This window comes from Lepidochelys olivacea (assembly GCF_965140295.1).
Source record: "Lepidochelys olivacea isolate rLepOli2 genome assembly, chromosome: 14".
In the NCBI taxonomy this organism is placed as follows: domain Eukaryota; kingdom Metazoa; phylum Chordata; order Testudines; family Cheloniidae; genus Lepidochelys; species Lepidochelys olivacea.
In genome coordinates, this window is record NC_140424.1 from 44,802,346 (window position 1) to 44,822,265 (window position 19,920).

Consider the following 19,920-nt stretch of genomic DNA (forward strand, 5'->3'; position numbering starts at 1 on the left):
CCCAGTTCAGTGTCATCCGCAAACTTGCTGAAGGTGCAATCCACACCATCCTCCAGATCATTAATGAAGATATTGAACAAAACCAGCCCCAGGACCGACCCTTGGGGCACTCCACTTGATACCGGCTGCCAACTAGACATGGAGCCATTGATCACTACCCATGGAGCCCGACAATCTAGCCAACTTTCTACCCACCTTGTAGTGCATCCATCCAGCCCATACTTCTTTAACTTGCTGACAAGAATACTGTGGGAGACTGTGTCAAAAGCTTTGCTAAAGTCAAGGAACAACACGTCCACTGCTTTCCCTTCATCCACAGAACCAGTTATCTCGTCACAGAAGGAAATTAGATTAGTCAGGCATGACTTGCCCTTGGTGAATCCATGCTGACTGTTCCTGATCACTTTCCTCTCCTCTAAGTGCTTCAGAATTGATTCCTTGAGGAACTGCTCCATGATTTTTCCAGGGACTGAAGTGAGGCTGACTGGCCTGTAGTTCCCAGGATCCTCCTTCTTCCCTTTTTTAAAGATGGGCACTACATTAGCCTTTTTCCAGTATTCTGGGACTTACCCTGATCGCCATGAGTGTTCAAAGATAATGGCCAATGGCTCTGCAATCACATCCTCCAACTCCTTTAGCACTCTTGGATGCAGCGCATCTGGCCCCATGGACTTGTGCTCGTCCAGCTTTTCTAAATAGTCCCGAACCACTTCTTTCTCCACAGAGGGCTGGTCACCTCCTCCCCATGCTGTGCTGCCCTGTGCAGTAGTCTGGGAGCTGACCTTGTTCGTGAAGACAGAGGCAAAAAAAGCATTGAGTACATTAGCTTTTTCCACATCCTCTGTCACTAGGTTGCCTCCCTCATTCAGTAAGGGGCCCACACTTTCCTTGGCTTTCTTCTTGTTGCTAACATACCTGAAAAAACCCTTCTTGTTACTCTTAACATCTCTCGCTAGCTGCAACTCCAGGTGTGATTTGGCCTTCCTGATTTCACTCCTGCATGCCTGAGCAATATTTTTATACTCATCCCTGGTCATGTGTCCAATCTTCCACTTCTTGTAAGCCTCTTTTTTGTGTTTAAGATCAGCAAGGATCTCACTGTTAAGCCAAGCTGGTCGCCTGCCATATTTACTATTCTTTCGACACATCGGGATGGTTTGTCCCTGTAACCACAATAAGGATTCTTTAAAATACAGCCAGCTCTCCTGGACTCCTTTCCCCCTCATGTTATTCTCCCAGGGGATCCTGCCCATCAGTTCCCGGAGAGAGTCAAAGTCTGCTTTTCTGAAGTCCAGGGTCCGTATTCTGCTGCTTACCTTTCTTCCCTGTGTCAGGATCCTGAACTCGACCATCTCATGGTCACTGCCTCCCAGGTTCCCATCCGCTTTTGCTTCCCCTACTAATTCTCCCCGGTTTGTGAGCAGCAGGTCAAGAAGAGCTCTGCCCCTAGTTGGTTCCTCCAGCACTTGCACCAGGAAATTGTCCCCTACATTTTCAAAAACTTCCTGGATTGTCTGTGCACCGCTGTATTGCTCTCCCAGCAGACATCAGGGTGATTGAAGTCGCCCATGAGAACCAGGGCCTGCGATCTAGTAACTTCTGCGAGTTGCTGGAATAAATCCTCGTCCACCTCATCCCCCTGGTCCAGTGGTCTATAGCAGACTCCCACCACGACATCACCCTTGTTGCTCACACTTCTAAACTTAATCCAGAGACACTCAGGTTTTTCTGCAGTTTCATACTTGAGCTCTGAGCAGTCATACTAATCTCTTACATACAGTGAAACTCCCCCACCTTTTCTGCCCTGCCTGTCCTTCCTGAACAGCTTATATCCATCCATGACAGTACTCCAGTCATGTGAGTTATCCCACCAAGTCTCTGTTATTCCAATCACATCATAATTCCTTGACTTTGCCAGGACTTCCAGTTCTCCCTGCTTGTTTCCCAGGCTTTGTGCATTTGTGCACTTCCCTCCTTCTTCCCCAGTCCCTAGATTTCTGCTGCTTCCCTCTTCACCCCAGACTCTCTCTCACACACCTCCGTTTTAACGTTCCTTTCTTCTCCCTTCTTCCGCAGCACCGCCCCCCTCGCAGCCCCGCCAGCGGCAGCCAAAGGTGAGACAATGCAGGCTGGGCCCTGTTCCATACAGTGCTTGGGTCTGGTCTCCGGGTGCTAATAAGGACTGGTACAATACAGTGAGGGGAGAGAACCCAGGAGTCCTGACTCCCAACCCCTCCAATCTGGGGTAACACTTTGGGATTTGCTCCCTGGGAGCTGCCTAAATTGGCCTGAATTAAGAGACCAGATCTGGGGTGATGGCATCCTCACAGTGTATCTGTCAAATACAGGGCCACGGCAGCCGGGGGGCCAAGGAGAGCGAAAGCCTGCACTACGCAGAGATTAAAATCCAGACGCCAGGACGCAGGGAACACACCTCCAACCACGCCCAGCGGCGCTGAGTCCCTCCGCACCCAGCACCACCTGAGTCCCTCACACTCACAGCCACGCCGCCAGCAGGGAATTCCCCACAGGAGGAGACCCTCACAGGGTTTGAGGGAGAGCAGAAGAAAATTATGGGCATGAAAGTCCATGTGAACCCCAACAAAACCCCACTAGTCCTCTCTACGGCAGGGAATAATCTACTAGGGCATGGTCTGACCCTCAGGAAATGCCTTCTCTGTGGCCTCCTGGGTATAACTATATCACGTCCCTGTGTGTTATTTCCCTGTCCTCTCCGGAGTGATTGCAACGCCTCCCTGTGGAGCGTGACCAGCTGGGGGTAATTAACGCAGCGTCTGGTCCCTCTTCCTAACTGAGCACGAAGAGAAACGCTCGCCCAGCTCAGCATCATGTGGGCAGTGGAACTGGTCTGAGCGACCAACCTGACCATATTTCTTCATGTGAAAAATTGTCTGTTGTCAGACTTTATTGAAAAAAATGTGTTTGGGTAAAAACTTTTACTTTTCTCCCTCACTTCCCTCTTCTCTTCAGTCCCCTTGTCGTAGTCCAGAACCTTACAATCATTTCTGAAAGTTTGCTATGAAAAAAAAAAGATATTTTCCTGAAAATTTGATATTTTGTTCTGGAACATCATTTCCCCTCAATGAAAATGTGTCATTTTATCCCTGAAAATGGGGACACTTCCCTCCCCCACCCACCCTACCCCCAAAAAAAACACAATATTTTTTTCATGAAAATCTTTTCTCCCCTATACATTGGAATTTTGTTCCCCCTGCAAATATTATTTGTTTAAAATGATGAGTGGGGGAAGAAGGGAAAAGAGAGAAATAAGAAGGAGGAACTAAATAAAAATCACTGAGGAAAATCAATCAACAATGTAGAGAAGTAATTGAAACACCGGGAGAAATTAATGTCTGATTTTTTCCCTTTGGGTATTTATCATTTTTGTGGGATTTTTGTCCCGCCCGCACTTTTCTCCCCTCCCCACCTATCAGCTCCCCATCGTCCCTGACCTGGGGAAGGGGACTCACTCCCCTTCTGATACCCCCCAAATACATCCCGGAACCTTCCAACGCGGCTCCTGTTTCCCACCCGGACCCCATGAGGAACTATGGGCAAGTCCTTCGTTTAGGTTAGAGGGATCGATGCCACTTCCGGTTTGTTTCTGCCCTCTCTGAGATCCACCTCCGCTGTCTCCCCCGCCTTTTGGAGCGTTAATCCCATTTTCACCCCACCCCACCCCCCGCTTTAAATCCTGCGGGACCCACCACACCCCGGAACCCTCCCCCTCGTGTTTCCCACCCGGACCATCGAGAGCGTGGCACCCAACTGTGGGCAAGTCGTCTATGGCTATAGACCTGACGCCATATCCGGTCCACTTCCGCCCTGCCTTGGGCCCACTTCCTGTACTGCCTTCCGTCACCGCCAACCTGCTTTTAACCCCTGCAGATCCCAGAACCAAACACACCCGGAACCTTCCCTTTCGGCCTCCTGTTTCCAACCCGGACCCTCTCGGGCTTTGCACCTGGACTGTGGGCAAACGCCCCATTGCGGCAGGCGGCGTGACGCCGTTTCCGCTTCACTTCCGCCCCTCGTTTGCCTCCCCTTCCGGTTTCCCAGTCTCCACCCTCCCCCCTTGGTTGCCAGGTTAACGACTAATCGACCCATCGATTCCGGGTCCCCGCTTCCCCCCAGGCGAGTCGGCCCCCCCAGTGGACGAACCCCCTCTCCCTCCACATTGGCAGGTATGAGGTCACTTCCGTCCTACTTCCGCCCTTCCTCTGCCCCACTTCCGGTCCTGGCGTTTTCCCCTTCCCCCCGTGGTGCCGAACTCAACAAGCGATTAACATGCCCCCAGCCAGCGGCTCCGGGTGGGTAGCGCCGCCCCGGGGGGGGCCTGGGGTGTGAGGACGGGGTGGGGGGCTGGGAAGGAAGAGGCGCAGTGCCCGGGGACTCTGGGGGGATCTAGTGGGGCAGGGATGGGCAAGGGGGACACGGGGGTCCTCAGAAGGGATTTTGGGGGGCAGGGGGGATCTGGGGGTCGGCAGGGGGTCAGCAAGAGGGGTTGTGTGGGGCAGGGGTGGGCAGGAGGGATGCTGGGTGGTTCTGGGGCAGCGGGTGGGCATGGGGGATACGGAGGATGTGGGGGTCAGCAGGGGGATTCTGTGGGGCAGGGATGGGCAAGGAGAACTTGGGGGCCCTCAGAAGGGATTTTGGGGGCAGGAGGGCTCTCGGGGTTGGCAGGGGGATCTGGGAGCAGGGGGTGGGCAAGGGGAACATGGAGATCGGGGGGCAGGGATGGGCAAGGGGGACATGGGCGGCCTACGGGGTGGCAGGGGGTGGGCAGGAAGGATGATGGGGGAGTCTTGGGTCAGCAAGGGGGATGTGGGGTGATCAGGGAGATGAGCAGCAACTGGCGTCTCTAACCCCATCTCCCGCTCCAACGCACAGGCCCATCCCCATGGCCTCGCGTCACCAGCGCCGCCTCTGGCGTTACGTGGAGTCTGGCCGGCACCGCCGGCTGCGCTCGCTCCTCACCCGCCACCGGGAGGTGTTGGACCTGGACCAGCCAGGGCGGCACAAGGGCCGTCCCCCCCTGCACCATGCCTGCGCCCACCGAGACCCCATTGCCGCCCAGATCCTCCTGGGCCACGGAGCCAACCCCGCCCTCCAGGACCGGCAAGGAGACACGGCCCTGCACCACGCCGCCCGGCAGGCCGCCCGCAAGGGCAAGAGCGGTGAGCACCGGCCCTTTAGATCCCGGCCGGGGGGGAAGGGATTTGAACCCAGGCCTCACCTCTGGGCTGCAGTGCTTCGACGATACCACTGGTGGGGGAGGCAATGGGAGCCAGGGATAGAACCCAGGAGTCCTGGCTTCTAGCACCACCCACCTCTCCCCCGGTCTAACCACTAGACCCCACTCCCCTCCCAGAGCCGGGAAGAGAACCCAGGAGTCCTGGCTCCCAGCACCCCCCTGCTCTAACCACTAGACCCCACTCCCCTCCCAGAGCTGGGGAGAGACCCCAGGAGTCCTGGCTCTCAGCCCCCCTGCTCTAACCCACTAGACCCCACTCCCCTCCCGGAGCTGGGGAGAGACCCCAGGAGTCCTGGCTCTCAGCCCCCCTGCTCTAACCCACTAGACCCCACTCTTCTTTCAGATGCAAACTGTAGTGCAGGTCACTGGCCACTAGGGGGTGCCACTGAGTTCACAACCCCAGGAAAGCGGGAGAGACCTGGACATGGAATGGAAAACCCAGGAACAGGAGTCTGGGGGGCATAGACCACGATGGGGGCTGGGGACCCAGGCGTCCAGGATGGCATTTGCTCCCTCCAGGGGGCACCACTAACCTCTCCCTTTCTCCCTCTCCAGTGTACAAAGTCCTCTTTGCCAGCCTGCAGAGCCACTCCCCTCGGGCCATGGGGATCCGGAACCGGGCCGGGGAGACGCCCAGGGACCTTCTGGGGCCCGTGAAGGAGGAGCAGGTACCGATCTGGTCCACCAGGGGGCGCTGTGCTGGAAGGAGCCGGGTTGGGGCTCGGTAGGAGGCGCTCTCCCCTGTCCGTGCCCAGTGCCCTAGGGCAGTGCTCCGGGTCCCCGCTGCAGGGAGCGGGGTGGGGGGGGCTCAGTAGGGGGTTGTTACCAGATTTGCTCATTACTTTGGGGTAGGCTCATTTATTAGGGTTAGTCTTTTGGGGGGGCGGGGGGGGGTCTGTACTTCTATCCGTGAACTACTTGTGTTCACACGGAGTTTTACTTCTCCCTGCTGCAAGTTTCCTCCCAAGGGCGCTACCCTGCAGGACCGGGGCTCCCCAGGGCTGGGCTCCTCCAGCCCCAGAATCAGACGAACACACACACAGTAACAGAGCGCGTCTGGAGGGGCCGGGTTAATCAGCACTCCCAAGCTGACCCCTTAGGTGCTCCTGGCCTCGGCAGGCTGGGTCGAGCAGCACCTCCAAGCTGCCACCCTCACATGCCCCGGGTTCAGCACGTCCCTGTCCCCACTTCACGTTACACTTCTTCTGGTCGTAACCCACTGGATGAGCAAACCCCTCAGGAGTTTTGGGCGCTGCAGGGAGGTACGAGGAGCGTTGCTGCAGAGCAAATGGGGAAGCCGAAAAACACCCACGAGGGGGGGATAGAGAGAGGTAATACCCATAGAGGAGCCAAACAAACAAAACAGTTACTGTATTAAATCTAACTTAAATTTGATTATAAAAGTCAAGTTTAGAAAACTACAACTGATCCCACAAGTCAGGGTCAGAAGCCTATACCTAGAGAGAGAGAGCTGGGTTCTCACCACTCCGTGACGCTTGAATCTATCGGGGGTCCCCGTTGGCCTTGGTAGCTGAGGGTCCGGAGGGCTGGAATCAGGCAGAGCCCCCCGCACGATCACTCAGGAGAAGATGAAGTCCCGGTGGAACGGATGCAGCTTTTGGATCCAGGCATCAGAGCACTTCCTTGAGCGTGGGTCGGGGTTTCTGTAGGGAAAGAACCATGGTTCAAGGGAGACGCTAGCTTTGTTGATGTGTAAACAAGGGAGGATCCCAAAGGTGTTTTGTTCAGGCTAGACCATGGGAGCTGATCATTCCTGGCTGTGGGCCCTGTTCCTTGGAGGGAATCCACCGTGCGATTTGGGAGCGTCACTGTTTTGGATACCAGTAAGGGATTCATGACTAGAATTGGTTTGATAACGACTGAGCTGGGTGTGTGCAGGCGTGGGTTCATTAACATCTGGAGCAGAGATCCCCCATCATGCACTGCTTCCCTGCTTTTCTGGTCCCAGAGTTCAGTGTGGTTCTTTCCTCCGAGTCCCTGTTCTCCAATCTGTATGCTAATGGCGATGCCTCCCTGTCCCATCTTCGATGCAAATGAGGCCAAGGGAGTTTCCTTAATCCTGTCACTCTTGTCCCAGGGGTTTAGGTGTGTCTCCCTCGGCCTTTTTATTGCGTTTTGTAAGTCTGTCTTCTGATCGGCTTTGGTTCAAGTAGAGGCTGAGGTGGGGGGGTCTTTTCGTGAGTCAGACAGGCTGGATATTGCGCCCTGGTTCCCCAAGAACACAGAGCTGACAGGAGAGATTAATAAGCCTGGAGCTTTTCACCTTGGAAAAGAGACAACTAAGGGGGGATATGACAGAGGTCTATAAAATCATGACTGATGTGGAGAAAGTAGATAAGGAAGTGTTATTTACTCCTTCTCATAACACAAGAACTGGGGGTCACCCAATGCAATTAATAGGCAGCAGGTTTAAAACAAACAACAGGAAGTATTTCTTCACACAATATACAGTCAACCTGTGGAACTCCTTGCCAGAGGATGTTGTGAAGGTCAAGGCTATAACAGGGTTCAAAAGAGAACTAGATAAATTTGTGGAGGATATGTGCCTCAATGGCTATTAGCCAGGATGAGCAGGGATGGTGTCCCTAGCCTCTGTTTGCCAGATGCCGGGAATGGGCGGCAGGGGATGGATCACTTGATGATTCTGAGGATGGAGTGGAGATCAAGGATAATCTAGGCATGGCCCAATATCTAAACAAATACTTTGCCTCAGTCTTTAATAAGACTAAAGAGGATCTTAGGGATAATGGTAGCATGACAAATAGGAATGAGGATATGGAGGTAGATATTACCATGTCTGAGGTAGAAGTGAAACTCAAACAGCTTAGTGGGACTAAATCGGGGTGCCCAAATAATCTTCATCCAAGAATATTAAAGGAATTGGCACATGAAATAGCAAGCCCATTAGCAAGAATTTTTAATCAATCTGTCAACTCAGGGGTTGTACCGTATGACTGGAGAATTGCGAACATAGTTCCTATTTTTAAGAAAGGGGAAGAAAAGTGATCTGGGTAACTATAGGCCTGTTAGTTTGACATCTGTAGTATGCAAGGCCCCCTCCTGGACAGGGTAAGCCCGTAATCAGTCCATCAGTCCAAAGCTGGGTAATGATTTCGCACCAGCCTGTGATCCGAAGTAGAGATCCCCCAAAACTGCGATCAAAATCCACACGGGTTTAGAGAAAACCGTAAAACAAGTTTATTAGCTGCAGAACGATCGATTTTAAGTGAGTTCAAGAGGAAAGGCATCGACGTCAGAACGGGTTACAAGGGAAATCAAAAGGCTGACATCACTCTGTTCGCCAGAAGCTGGGAACGGGGCCACAGGGGGTGGGTCACTTGGTGATTCCCTGTTCTGTGCATTCCCTCTGGGGCACCTGGCACTGGCCCCTGTTGGAAGACAGGACACTGGGCTCGATGGGCCTTTGGTCTGACCCAGTCTGGCCGTTCTTATTCAGGGGTGTGTTAACCGGAGTGTCGTGTGTAATTCACGGGAGGTAAATGTCCGGCTCTGCTTGGCACGGGTGAGGCCCCACCTGGGGTCCTGGGTCCAGTTCTGGGAGCCACGCTCTAGGAAAGAGGGGGACAAATTGGCGAGAGGCCGGAGAAGAGCAACAAAAATGAGTGAAGGGTTAGACGCCCTGACCTAGGGGGAAAGGTTAGAAAACGGGGCACGTTTAGTCTGGAGAAAAGAAGAGTGATGGGGGAACCTGAGAACAGTCTACAAATACGTTCAGGGCTGGTGTAAAGGGACCGGGGATCGATGGTTCCCCACGTTCGCTGAAGGCCGGACACGACGTAACGGGCTTAATCCGGACCAAAGGCACTTTTGTTTAGATACCAGGAAAATCTTCCTAACTCTAAGGGGAATTGAGCTCTGGAATCGGCGTCCACAGACGGGTCGCGGGATCCCCGTCCCGGGAGGCTTAAGACCAGGTTGGCCAAACCCCTGTCAGGGCTGGTCTAGGTTGGCTGGGCCCTGCCTCAGCGCGGGGGCCAGGTGTGACGGCGACGTCCCAGCCCGTGCTGGTTCTCTGATGCCCGATGACTCTCCGCAGCAGCCCCCGGAGGAATCTGAGGAGAGCGGCGGGGAGCGGGACAGGGACTGGGAATGGCGCCAGAAGCTCCTCGGGGAATGCCAAGATGAATACCAGGAGATCTGGCGCTACGAAGGTAGGGACCCTGCATGGCCCCCTAGACGGGACAGGCCCCATTCCCAGCCCCTCTGAGCCAGCCAGTCCCCGCCCTGGGGCCGGGTGGGAGTCGGCGCCCCCTAGAGGCGACAGGCCCCGCCCCATTCCCCGCCCCCCTGAGCCAGCCAGTCCCTGCCCTGGGGCCGGGTGGGAGTCGGCGCCCCCTAGAGGGGACAGGCCCCGCCCCATTCCCCGCCCCCCTGAGCCAGCCAGTCCCTGCCCTGGGGCCGGGTGGGAGTCGGCGCCCCCTAGAGGGGACAGGCCCCTGCCCCATTCCCCGCCCCCCTGAGCCAGCCAGTCCCTGCCCTGGGGCCGGGTGGGAGTCGGCGCCCCCTAGAGGGGACAGGCCCCTGCCCCATTCCCCGCCCCCCTGAGCCAGCCAGTCCCTGCCCTGGGGCCGGGTGGGAGTCGGCGCCCCCTAGAGGCGACAGGCCCCTGCCCCATTCCCCGCCCCCTGAGCCAGCCAGTCCCTGCCCCGGGGCCGGGTGGGAGTCGGCGCCCCCTAGAGGGGACAGGCCCCTGCCCCATTCCCCGCCCCCCTGAGCCAGCCAGTCCCTGCCCCGGGGCCGGGTGGGAGTCGGCGCCCCCTAGAGGGGACAGGCCCCTGCCCCGTTCCCCGCCCCCCTGAGCCAGCCAGTCCCTGCCCCGGGGCCGGGTGGGAGTCGGCGCCCCCTAGAGGGGACAGGCCCCTGCCCCGTTCCCCGCCCCCCTGAGCCAGCCAGTCCCTGCCCCGGGGCCGGGTGGGAGTCGGCGCCCCCTAGAGGGGACAGGCCCCTGCCCCGTTCCCCGCCCCCCTGAGCCAGGCAGTGTCAGATCAGCCCTGGTGCCCCCTACAGGGGAAATTCTCACCTAACACCACCCTCCTCGTCTCTCCCCCCATCCCCAGAGGATTTCTGCACGGCCCACCCGGACCCAGAACCCTACGAGGAGTGGGCAGAGCGCATAGCACGGGAATACAGGCGGAAAGACCGCCAGTGGGCGGGGCCTGGCCCCCAGAGGGCGGGGCCTGGCCCTCAGGTCCCCGACAACGGAGCTGCGCAGCCCCCCCGCCACACCTCCCAGCGCCCCCTGGAGGAGGAGTCTCGTCTCTACCGGGAACGCGCCCGCACCAAGGAGGAGGAGCTGCGGGAAGCCAAGCGGCAGCGTTACCAGGAGGGCTGCGCCCGCGTCTTCGCCCCCGATGCCACCCGCCCCCTGTGCTACGGGGACGTCCCGTGGCCCTGCCCCAGGGGCTCCGTGGCGGAGATGGCCGCTGTCGCCATGCAAGGCACGGATCCCTCGGACGTGGGCGCCTACCGCCGCCGGCTCCGGCGCCAGCAGGCCCTGTGGCACCCGGATAAATTCGCCCAGCGCTGCGGGGGGCGACTGGCGGAACCGGACCGGAGCCGGATCCTGGCCACGGTCACGGCGCTGTCCCAGGAGCTCAACAGCCTGGCCGAGGCGGCCAAATAACACGAACACGCACCCACGCAGTGCAGCTGTGTCAATAAAGGTTCGGTTCTTGTATAGAGCCCGGACTCCTGGGTTCTCTCCCTGGCTCTGGGAGGGGAGTGGGGGCTGGTGGTTAGAGGAGGGGAGGCTGGGAGCCAGGACTCCTGGGTTCTCTCCCCAGCTCTGGGACGGGAGTGGGGGCTGGTGGTTAGAGCAGGGGGGGCTGGGAGCCAGGACTCCTGGGTTCTCTCCCCGGCTCTGGGAGGGGAGTGGGGGCTGGTGGTTAGAGCAGGGGAGGCTGGGAGCCAGGACTCCTGGGTTCTCTCCCCAGCTCTGGGACGGGAGTGGGGGCTGGTGGATAGAGCAGCGGGGGCTGGGAGCCAGGACTCCTGGGTTCTCTCCCCGGCTCTGGGAGGGGAGTGGGGGCTGGTGGTTAGAGCAGGGGAGGCTAGGAGCCAGGACTCCTGGGTTCTCTCCCCGGCTCTGGAAGGGGAGGGGGATCTGTTGGTTAGAGCGGGGGGCCTGGGAGCCAGGACTCCTGGGTTCTCTCCCCGGCTCTGGGAGGGGAGGGGGGGCTGGTGGTTAGAGCAGAGGGGGGCTGGGAGCCAGGACGCCTGGGTTCTCTCCCCAGCTGCGGGAGGGGGGTTACAGGAGCGGGGGCTGCCTAGTCCCCTAACTTCACCCCACCCTGCGCCACAATTCCTTGCCCCACGCACTGAACATCCCCTTCCCCTGCCCCCGCAAGCGGCCTCCTGCTCCGGAAGCGCCTCCCTGCTCCTCTTGCTCAATGTCTCTTCTCAGAGTTTGGTAACTAGGAGCCGCTGGGCCTGCGGCCAGAGCCGGGCCCCAGTTCCCAGGCGGGTGACGAAGGGAGCAGCCCTCAGCAAACCCACAGAGCCGGGGGGGCGGGGGGGGGAGCCCAGGGCTGGGCTAGCAGGGGCTGCGGGTCGGGAGTGAGGGGCACCGGCAGGGCTGGGCCGGCAGGGGGCTGCGGGTCAGGAGTGAGGGGCACCGAGCCCCCATCCCCTCAGAACCCCGCACTGAGACTGTCCCCATGCGAGTGTCTCTGGGGAGCGGCCCGACCTGGGCGGTTGCTCCCGGGCTCAACCCCGACTCCCAGCCCTGCCCGGCTGGCACCAGACGACCCTGCCCGTCCCTCCTCCGTGTCCTCTCTTCCCGTCTGTCTGCCGTTCTCTCATCCCCCCACCCTTCCTCGGCTGTCCATCCCTTCGGTCTCTCCTCCTTTGCCTCGTTCTGTCTCTCCTTCCCTCGTCTCTTCATCCTCCCTCAGTTCCTCGGGTTTTCCCTCACTCCCTCCTTCAGTTTTCTTCATCCGATTTCTTTCCTTCGCGCATTCGCTCGTTCTTTTCTTTTCTCACTGACTCATTCCTTCCTTCTTTCCTTTCCTTTCCTCCTTTCCCGCCTTCATCCTCTGGTTCCTTTTTTCTTTCCCGCCTTTTTCCATCCCTCTTTCTTTTTTCACGCAGCCCTTCGTTCCCTCCCGTGTGCCCCGCTCGTTCATTTATTCCTTCATTCGCTCTTTGTCCCTTTCTTCTCTCATCCTTTCACGCCCTCGTTCTGATGTTTGTTCTTTCCTCCCCTTGTTCCTTAACTCATGGTTTTCTTTCTCAGTTTGTTTCTTTCTATCCTTTTTCTCTATCCCTTTTTATTTGCACTCATTTTATTTCTATTTCTATCCATTTTTTCTTTCTCTCTCTATCCATTTGTCTTTGGGATTTTTCTTTCTTTCCTCCATTTTTATCAGTTTTCTCTTTCTATCCTTTAATTTCCCTCTTGCTTCCTTGCTTCTATCCATTTTCTTTCCTTTTCCCTTTTCTTTTCTTCATTCTTTCTTCTTCTGTCTTTGTTTGTTTTCTTTCTCTCTTTGCCCCACCCCGTCTCTCCTCCACACACCCCCGTCACACCCCTCGCTCCCCGTCAGGATGACCCAAGAGGAAGGCTCTGGCGTCGTTCTGCTCACATCACAGCTGGGTTGGGACAGGGTGACTCACGGGCAGGAATTCCCACCCGGGGCCGGTGCCGTATAAACCCCGAACCCGTCCTGCCCCGAGCAGATGTCTCCCGTCGCCAGCGCCCAGCTGCCCATCCCAGGGGGGACCATGGTGAAGTTCGGGGCAGGCCTCAGGCCTGTGGATCCTGCCCGGGGCTCCGGCTTGCTCTGCTCGGCGTGTGGCTTCCTGCTCATCCGGCCCCAGCAGACGGAGTGCGGCCATCGGTACTGCACGGCCTGCGTCCGGCGACTGCTGGGGTGAGCGCCGGGGGGCTGCGGGTCGGGGGTGAGGGGCACCGGCAGGGCGGGGATAGCAGGGGGCTGCGGGTCGGGGGTGAGGAGCACCGGGAGGGTGGGCGGGCAGGGGGCTGCGGGTCGGGAGTGAGGGGCACCGGCAGGTCTCGGGGGGCCCAGGGCTGGGCTAGCAGGGGGCTGCGGGTCGGGAGTGAGGGGCACTGGGGGGTGCAGGGTGGGGGGTCAGGGGCTGCGGGTCGGGAGTGAGGGGCACCGGGAGGGGGTCTGTCTCTGACATGTTTGTAAACAGCCGGGCCCCGTCTAACCCGTGTCCCCGCCGTGGGGGGGGGGCTGCGCTGAACTCTGACGACGGGATTTGTCTCCTCACAGGGACACAGACAAGGTGACCTGCTGCGTCTGTAGCAAGAGACTGAGCCCCAACCAGGTGAGTGTCACCAGGAAAACGCTGGGGGCTGTGGGTCAGGAGTGAGGGGCACCGGCAGGGCTGGGGGGGGCAGGGGGCTGCGGGTCGGGAGTGAGGGGCACCGGCAGGGCTGGGGGGGGACAGGGGGCTGCGGGTCGGGAGTGAGGGGCACCGGCAGGGCTGGGGGGGGACAGGGGGCTGCGGGTCGGGAGTGAGGGGCACCGGCAGGGCTGGGGGGGGGGCAGGGGGCTGCGGGTCGGGAGTGAGGGGCACCGGCAGGGCTGGGGGGGGGGCAGGGGGCTGCGGGTCGGGAGTGAGGGGCACCGGCAGGGCTGGGGGGGCAGGGGGCTGTGGGTCAGGAGTGAGGGGCACCGGCAGGGCTGGGGGAGGGGCAGGGGGCTGCGGGTCAGGAGTGAGGGGCACCGGCAGGGCTGGGGGAGGGGCAGGGGGCTGTGGGTCGGGAGTGAGGGGCTCCGGCAGGGCTGGGGGGGCAGGGGGCTGCAGGTTGGGAGTGAGGGGCACCGGCAGGGCTGGGGGAGGGGCAGGGGGCTGCGGGTCGGGAGTGAGGGGCACCAGCAGGGCTGGGGGGGCAGGGGGCTGCGGGTCGGGAGTGAGGGGCACCGGCAGGGCTGGGGGGGGGGCAGGGGGCTGCGGGTCGGGAGTGAGGGGCACCGGCAGGGCTGGGGGGGGACAGGGGGCTGCGGGTCGGGAGTGAGGGGCACCGGCAGGGCTGGGGGAGGGGCAGGGGGCTGTGGGTCGGGAGTGAGGGGCTCCGGCAGGGCTGGGGGGGGGGCAGGGGGCTGCGGGTCAGGAGTGAGGGGCACCGGCAGGGCTGGGGGAGGGGCAGGGGGCTGTGGGTCGGGAGTGAGGGGCACCGGCAGGGCTGGGGGGGGGGGCAGGGGGCTGCGGGTCGGGAGTGAGGGGCACCGGCAGGGCTGGGGGGGCAGGGGGCTGTGGGTCGGGAGTGAGGGGCACCGGCAGGGCTGGGGGGGCAGGGGGCTGTGGGTCGGGAGTGAGGGGCACCGGCAGGGCTGGGGGGGGGGCAGGGGGCTGCGGGTCGGGAGTGAGGGGCACCGGCAGGGCTGGGGGGGGGGCAGGGGGCTGCGGGTCAGGAGTGAGGGGCTCCGGCAGGGCTGGGGGAGGGGCAGGGGGCTGTGGGTCGGGAGTGAGGGGCTCCGGCAGGGCTGGGGGAGGGGCAGGGGGCTGCGGGTCAGGAGTGAGGGGCTCCGGCAGGGCTGGGGGGGGGGGCAGGGGGCTGCGGGTCAGGAGTGAGGGGCTCCGGCAGGGCTGGGGGGGGCAGGGGGCTGCGGGTCAGGAGTGAGGGGCTCCGGCAGGGCTGGGGGGGGGGCAGGGGGCTGCGGGTCGGGAGTGAGGGGCTCCGGCAGGGCTGGGGGGGGCAGGGGGCTGCGGGTCGGGAGTGAGGGGCACCGGCAGGGCTGGGGGGGGGGCAGGGGGCTGCGGGTCGGGAGTGAGGGGCACCGGCAGGGCTGGGGGAGGGGCAGGGGGCTGCGGGTCAGGAGTGAGGGGCACCGGCAGGGCTGGGGGAGGGGCAGGGGGCTGTGGGTCGGGAGTGAGGGGCTCCGGCAGGGCTGGGGGGGCAGGGGCTGCAGGTTGGGAGTGAGGGGCACCGGCAGGGCTGGGGGAGGGGCAGGGGGCTGCGGGTCGGGAGTGAGGGGCACCAGCAGGGCTGGGGGGGCAGGGGGCTGCGGGTCGGGAGTGAGGGGCACCGGCAGGGCTGGGGGGGGGGCAGGGGGCTGCGGGTCGGGAGTGAGGGGCACCGGCAGGGCTGGGGGGGGACAGGGGGCTGCGGGTCGGGAGTGAGGGGCACCGGCAGGGCTGGGGGAGGGGCAGGGGGCTGTGGGTCGGGAGTGAGGGGCTCCGGCAGGGCTGGGGGGGGGGCAGGGGGCTGCGGGTCAGGAGTGAGGGGCACCGGCAGGGCGCAGGGCTGGGGGAGGGGCAGGGGGCTGTGGGTCGGGAGTGAGGGGCTCCGGCAGGGCTGGGGGGGGGGGCAGGGGGCTGCGGGTCAGGAGTGAGGGGCACCGGCAGGGCTGGGGGAGGGGCAGGGGGCTGTGGGTCGGGAGTGAGGGGCTCCGGCAGGGCTGGGGGGGCAGGGGGCTGCAGGTTGGGAGTGAGGGGCACCGGCAGGGCTGGGGGAGGGGCAGGGGGCTGCGGGTCGGGAGTGAGGGGCACCAGCAGGGCTGGGGGGGCAGGGGGGCTGCGGGTCGGGAGTGAGGGGCACCAGCAGGGCTGGGGGGGCAGGGGGCTGCGGGTCGGGAGTGAGGGGCACCGGCAGGGCTGGGGGGGGGGCAGGGGGCTGCGGGTCGGGAGTGAGGGGCACCGGCAGGGCTGGGGGGGGACAGGGGGCTGCGGGTCGGGAGTGAGGGGCACCGGCAGGGCTGGGGGAGGGGCAGGGGGCTGTGGGTCGGGAGTGAGGGGCTCCGGCAGGGCTGGGGGGGGGGCAGGGGGCTGCGGGTCAGGAGTGAGGGGCACCGGCAGGGCTGGGGGAGGGGCAGGGGGCTGTGGGTCGGGAGTGAGGGGCTCCGGCAGGGCTGGGGGGGGGGGGCAGGGGGCTGCGGGTCAGGAGTGAGGGGCACCGGCAGGGCTGGGGGAGGGGCAGGGGGCTGTGGGTCGGGAGTGAGGGGCTCCGGCAGGGCTGGGGGGGCAGGGGGCTGCAGGTTGGGAGTGAGGGGCACCGGCAGGGCTGGGGGAGGGGCAGGGGGCTGCGGGTCGGGAGTGAGGGGCACCAGCAGGGCTGGGGGGGGCAGGGGGGCTGCGGGTCGGGAGTGAGGGGCACCAGCAGGGCTGGGGGGGGCAGGGGGCTGCGGGTCGGGAGTGAGGGGCACCGGCAGAGCGGGTGGATTCACTGATTCTTTTCTCTCCTTCCTCAGTTTCACAAGGACCGAGCGGCCGAGAAAGACGCTCTCAGCACGGCCGTGACCTGCCCCAGAGCCAGCTGCAGCTGGATGGGGACCCTGGCGTCCTACCTGGTGAGAACCCGGGACACAGACACACCCCAGCCCCAGATGGGAGCCGGCGCCCCCTAGAGGGGACAGGCCCCTGCCCCATTCTCTGCCCCCCTGAGCCAGCCAGTCCCCGCCCTGGGGCCGGGTGGGAGCCGGCGCCCCCTAGAGGGGACAGGCCCCGCCCCATTCCCCGCCCCCCTGAGCCAGTCCCTGCCCTGGGGCCGGGTGGGAGCCGGCGCCCCCTAGAGGCGACAGGCCCCGCCCCGTTCCCCGCCCCCCTGAGCCAGCCAGTCCCCGCCCTGGGGCCGGGTGGGAGCCGGCGCCCCCTAGAGGGGACAGGCCCCTGCCCCATTCCCTGCCCCCCTGAGCCAGCCAGTCCGCGCCCTGGGGCCGGGTGGGAGCCGGCGCCCCCTAGAGGGGACAGGCCCCGCCCCATTCCCCGCCCCCCTGAGCCAGTCCCTGCCCTGGGGCCGGGTGGGAGCCGGCGCCCCCTAGAGGCGACAGGCCCCGCCCCGTTCCCCGCCCCCCTGAGCCAGCCAATCCCTGCCCTGGGGCCGGGTGGGAGCCGGCGCCCCCTAGAGGGGACAGGCCCCGCCCCGTTCCCCGCCCCCCTGAGCCAGCCAGGCCCACGTCTGCTCTGGGACTGTATTGATGGTGCAGTTGTGCCCCCTGGTGGCCGTCCCTGGGAATGGCAAGCTGGAGCTCTTAAAGGGCCAGTTCCCCTTTTTAATCTCACTGCTTGTCTCTCTCCGCAGGGCGCCCATCGATGTGGCCAGGCCCCATCTCCCATCACCACCCCCTAGATTCTCCCTCTTCCCATGGCACCCCCCACTGCTGCTCCCTCCAGACTCCATCCCCTCTGACCCCCACGGCCCCACCCCCACGGCCCTCGCTGCAGTCCCCTTAACCCCCCCCCATTTTCCCTCTACCCCCTGATCCCCCGCCTCTCCCCTCCCCCAGGCCAGCGTCGTCCCGCTACGCTGCCCCCTCCCCACACCCCCCATCCTCTAACCCTCTCCTCTCTCCCGCTGCAGGAGCACCTCTGCCCCCCAGCGGTGAGTCCCGGCCCAGAGGAGAAGTCAGCTCCGAAGGACCTGGAGGTCCACGTGATGACAGGTGTCCCCTGGGGGGGCAGGAACTCCCAGATGGTGAGTCACAAGGCAGCCACCAGATGTGCAGGGGAAAGGAGGAGGCCTGGTGGCCAGATGTGGAGAGGGGAGGAGCATGTAGGCTGATGTTTGGGGGGGGGCAGCCAGATGTGCAAGGGGGAAGGGGAGATGTCAGCTTGTGGCCAGATGTTTGGGGAGCTAGCCAGACGGGCAGGCTGGGGGGCTGAGGGGAAGCAGGGTGCGGCCAGATGTGCAGGGGGGCAGGGGAGCCCAGCCAGATGTACAGGGCGGTAGCCAGATGGGAGCTGACCCCTCTCCCATCCTCCCCCAGGACGCCCCGCCCCTGGATCTCCAGCGGAGGATAGAGCAGCTGGAGGTTATGGTGACCTCCCTGCGCCGGGAGCTCCGGAGCCAGGCCGGTGCCATGCAAGCTCTCCAGCGCCGGGGCCTCCAGGACCAGCCGTCCCCGGGGGTCTCCGCCGAGCCATCTGGCTGCTCCCACGGGGCTCGGGGAGCCGCAGCTACGTCCCCGGCGCTGGCCAGCGCCGACGGGACCCTGGTGTGGAAGCTGCAAGGGTTCTCCAAGCTGCTGGGGGACGCCAAGGCCGGGAGGAGAACGTCCATCTATTCCTCGGTCTTCGCCACCCACCCCTTCGGCTACCGGCTCTGCCTCCGGCTCTACCCGGACGGGGATGGGGCCGGCCAGGGGACTCACCTGTCACTGTTCATGGCCTTGGCCAAGGGGCCCTACGACGATCTCCTGCCTTGGCCTTTCCTCCGCAAGGTCGCCTTCTACCTCCTGGATCCCTGGCAGAAGAGGCCGGCCCTGAGGGAGACTTTCGCCCCTGACCCCTGCAGCACGTCCTTCCAGCAGCCCCAGGGCCAGCTCAACGTGGCTAGCGGGAGCCCCCTCTTTGCCCCCCACGGACAGCTCCAAAACTACCTCAAAGACGACACCCTCTACGTCAAGGTGGTGGTGGACACGTCCGGGACGGGGGGGTGAGCTTTGGGGGCGAGGGGTTCCTCTCCCTCCATACCCTCCTGCCTCTTCCTATTCCTCCCTCAGCGCCCCCTAAAGCCCTGCCCCCCGGTGCTGCCCCCTACCACCCTCCAGCTCTCCCGCCGAAGCCTTAGAAACATCCTGCCTTGCGCGTCAGCGGCCCGGAAACCTTCCAGCCACCAAAGGCGACTGCAGCAGGAGGTGCCCTTGCGGCTTAGTACGCTCAGCGCTTATTAGGCTTTGAAAGCTAAGCAGGGCTGGGCTTGTTCTGATCCCAGCTGGGCGACCTCCCCCCTGAGATCCCGGTGCTCAGCAGGGACTGGGCTGGGTGGGGGGAGACGTGGGAGCTAAGCAGGGGGCTGGTCTGTTCGAGTCATCGGAGGGGAGACCCTCACTGCGAAGCAGGGCCGGAGGAGAGGATAATCTGCTCGGTTATTGTGCTTCTCTGATAATTTATGATCATTTATTACCCTTACGAACGATCCGTGCTGCGGGAAGGCGGCGTTTGCGGCTTTATCGAAGCACTGACTTGTCTATTTATGTATTTATGGGCCGGCTGCTGGTGCCCCTGGGCAGGGCCGTTCCGGCGGGAAGGGGGAGTCCGGGGCGGGGACACTCCACCGGGGGCAGCTCCGCTGTTCTGCGGTGAGACCCCCCCACCCCGTTCCTGGAGCCGAGACGGGGGCTCTGGGCGCGCGGCCCTCGTGGGGCTCCGTGCAAGATGGGATGTAACGCGCACTTCTTGTGTGGGTGAGCGCGTGTCTGAGCACAATTCCTACGGCCCCTAACGCAGCCGCTGGCCCAGGACCCGTCCTGCCCCCTCGCCCCGTATTGATCGCCAGCGCCTGGTTTATTTATGGTGCGACATTGTAATAAAAATCTCTCTGCGTCACTCGTGTTACTGCCCTTGTCACGCTGCCCGGCTCAGCGCCCCCTGCTGGGCTCCCCCTGCTGCCCCTACCCCCGACCCCTCCTGCCTCCCGCCTCCTGCAGCCCAGCGCCCGGCACTGCCCCCAGCTGCCCCGGCCCCTAGCACCCCCTGGGGCAATGGGGCCGGGGGCACACGCTCCTGGCTGCGCTCTGCAGGCGCATGCGGGGGGTGTCAGTTGCGGTTCTGCGGAACGGCCACGCGGTGGCAGCAGAGACCAATATTTCCAGGCCGGCCCTTAACACGGCTCAACCTCTGCTTTTAACGGGACCAGGGGAGGAGGCGGGAGACCAGGGTAGATGGGCCCAGGGGCTGACCTGGGGTGGGAGGGA

The 19,920-nt window shown here is 62.9% G+C and overlaps 2 protein-coding genes across 2 annotated transcripts; both read left to right on the forward strand.

Annotated features, from left to right (window-relative positions):
• The first annotated feature begins 4,266 nt into the window (after window positions 1–4,266).
• NFKBIL1 (NFKB inhibitor like 1) lies at window positions 4,267–10,998 on the forward strand. The gene is made up of 5 exons (XM_084648421.1): window positions 4,267–4,331; window positions 4,912–5,198; window positions 5,831–5,943; window positions 9,354–9,468; window positions 10,375–10,998. The coding sequence occupies exons 1-5, from the start codon at window positions 4,309–4,311 to the stop codon at window positions 10,938–10,940; spliced, it is 1,104 nt and encodes a 367-aa protein (XP_084504547.1). The 5' UTR covers window positions 4,267–4,308; the 3' UTR covers window positions 10,941–10,998.
• A 1,801-nt stretch (window positions 10,999–12,799) lies between these two features.
• Window positions 12,800–19,552, forward strand: LOC311531334 (TNF receptor-associated factor 2-like). The gene is made up of 5 exons (XM_084648613.1): window positions 12,800–13,188; window positions 13,555–13,609; window positions 16,477–16,575; window positions 17,586–17,699; window positions 17,992–19,552. The coding sequence occupies exons 1-5, from the start codon at window positions 12,995–12,997 to the stop codon at window positions 18,661–18,663; spliced, it is 1,134 nt and encodes a 377-aa protein (XP_084504739.1). The 5' UTR covers window positions 12,800–12,994; the 3' UTR covers window positions 18,664–19,552.
• Window positions 19,553–19,920: the final 368 nt, after the last annotated feature.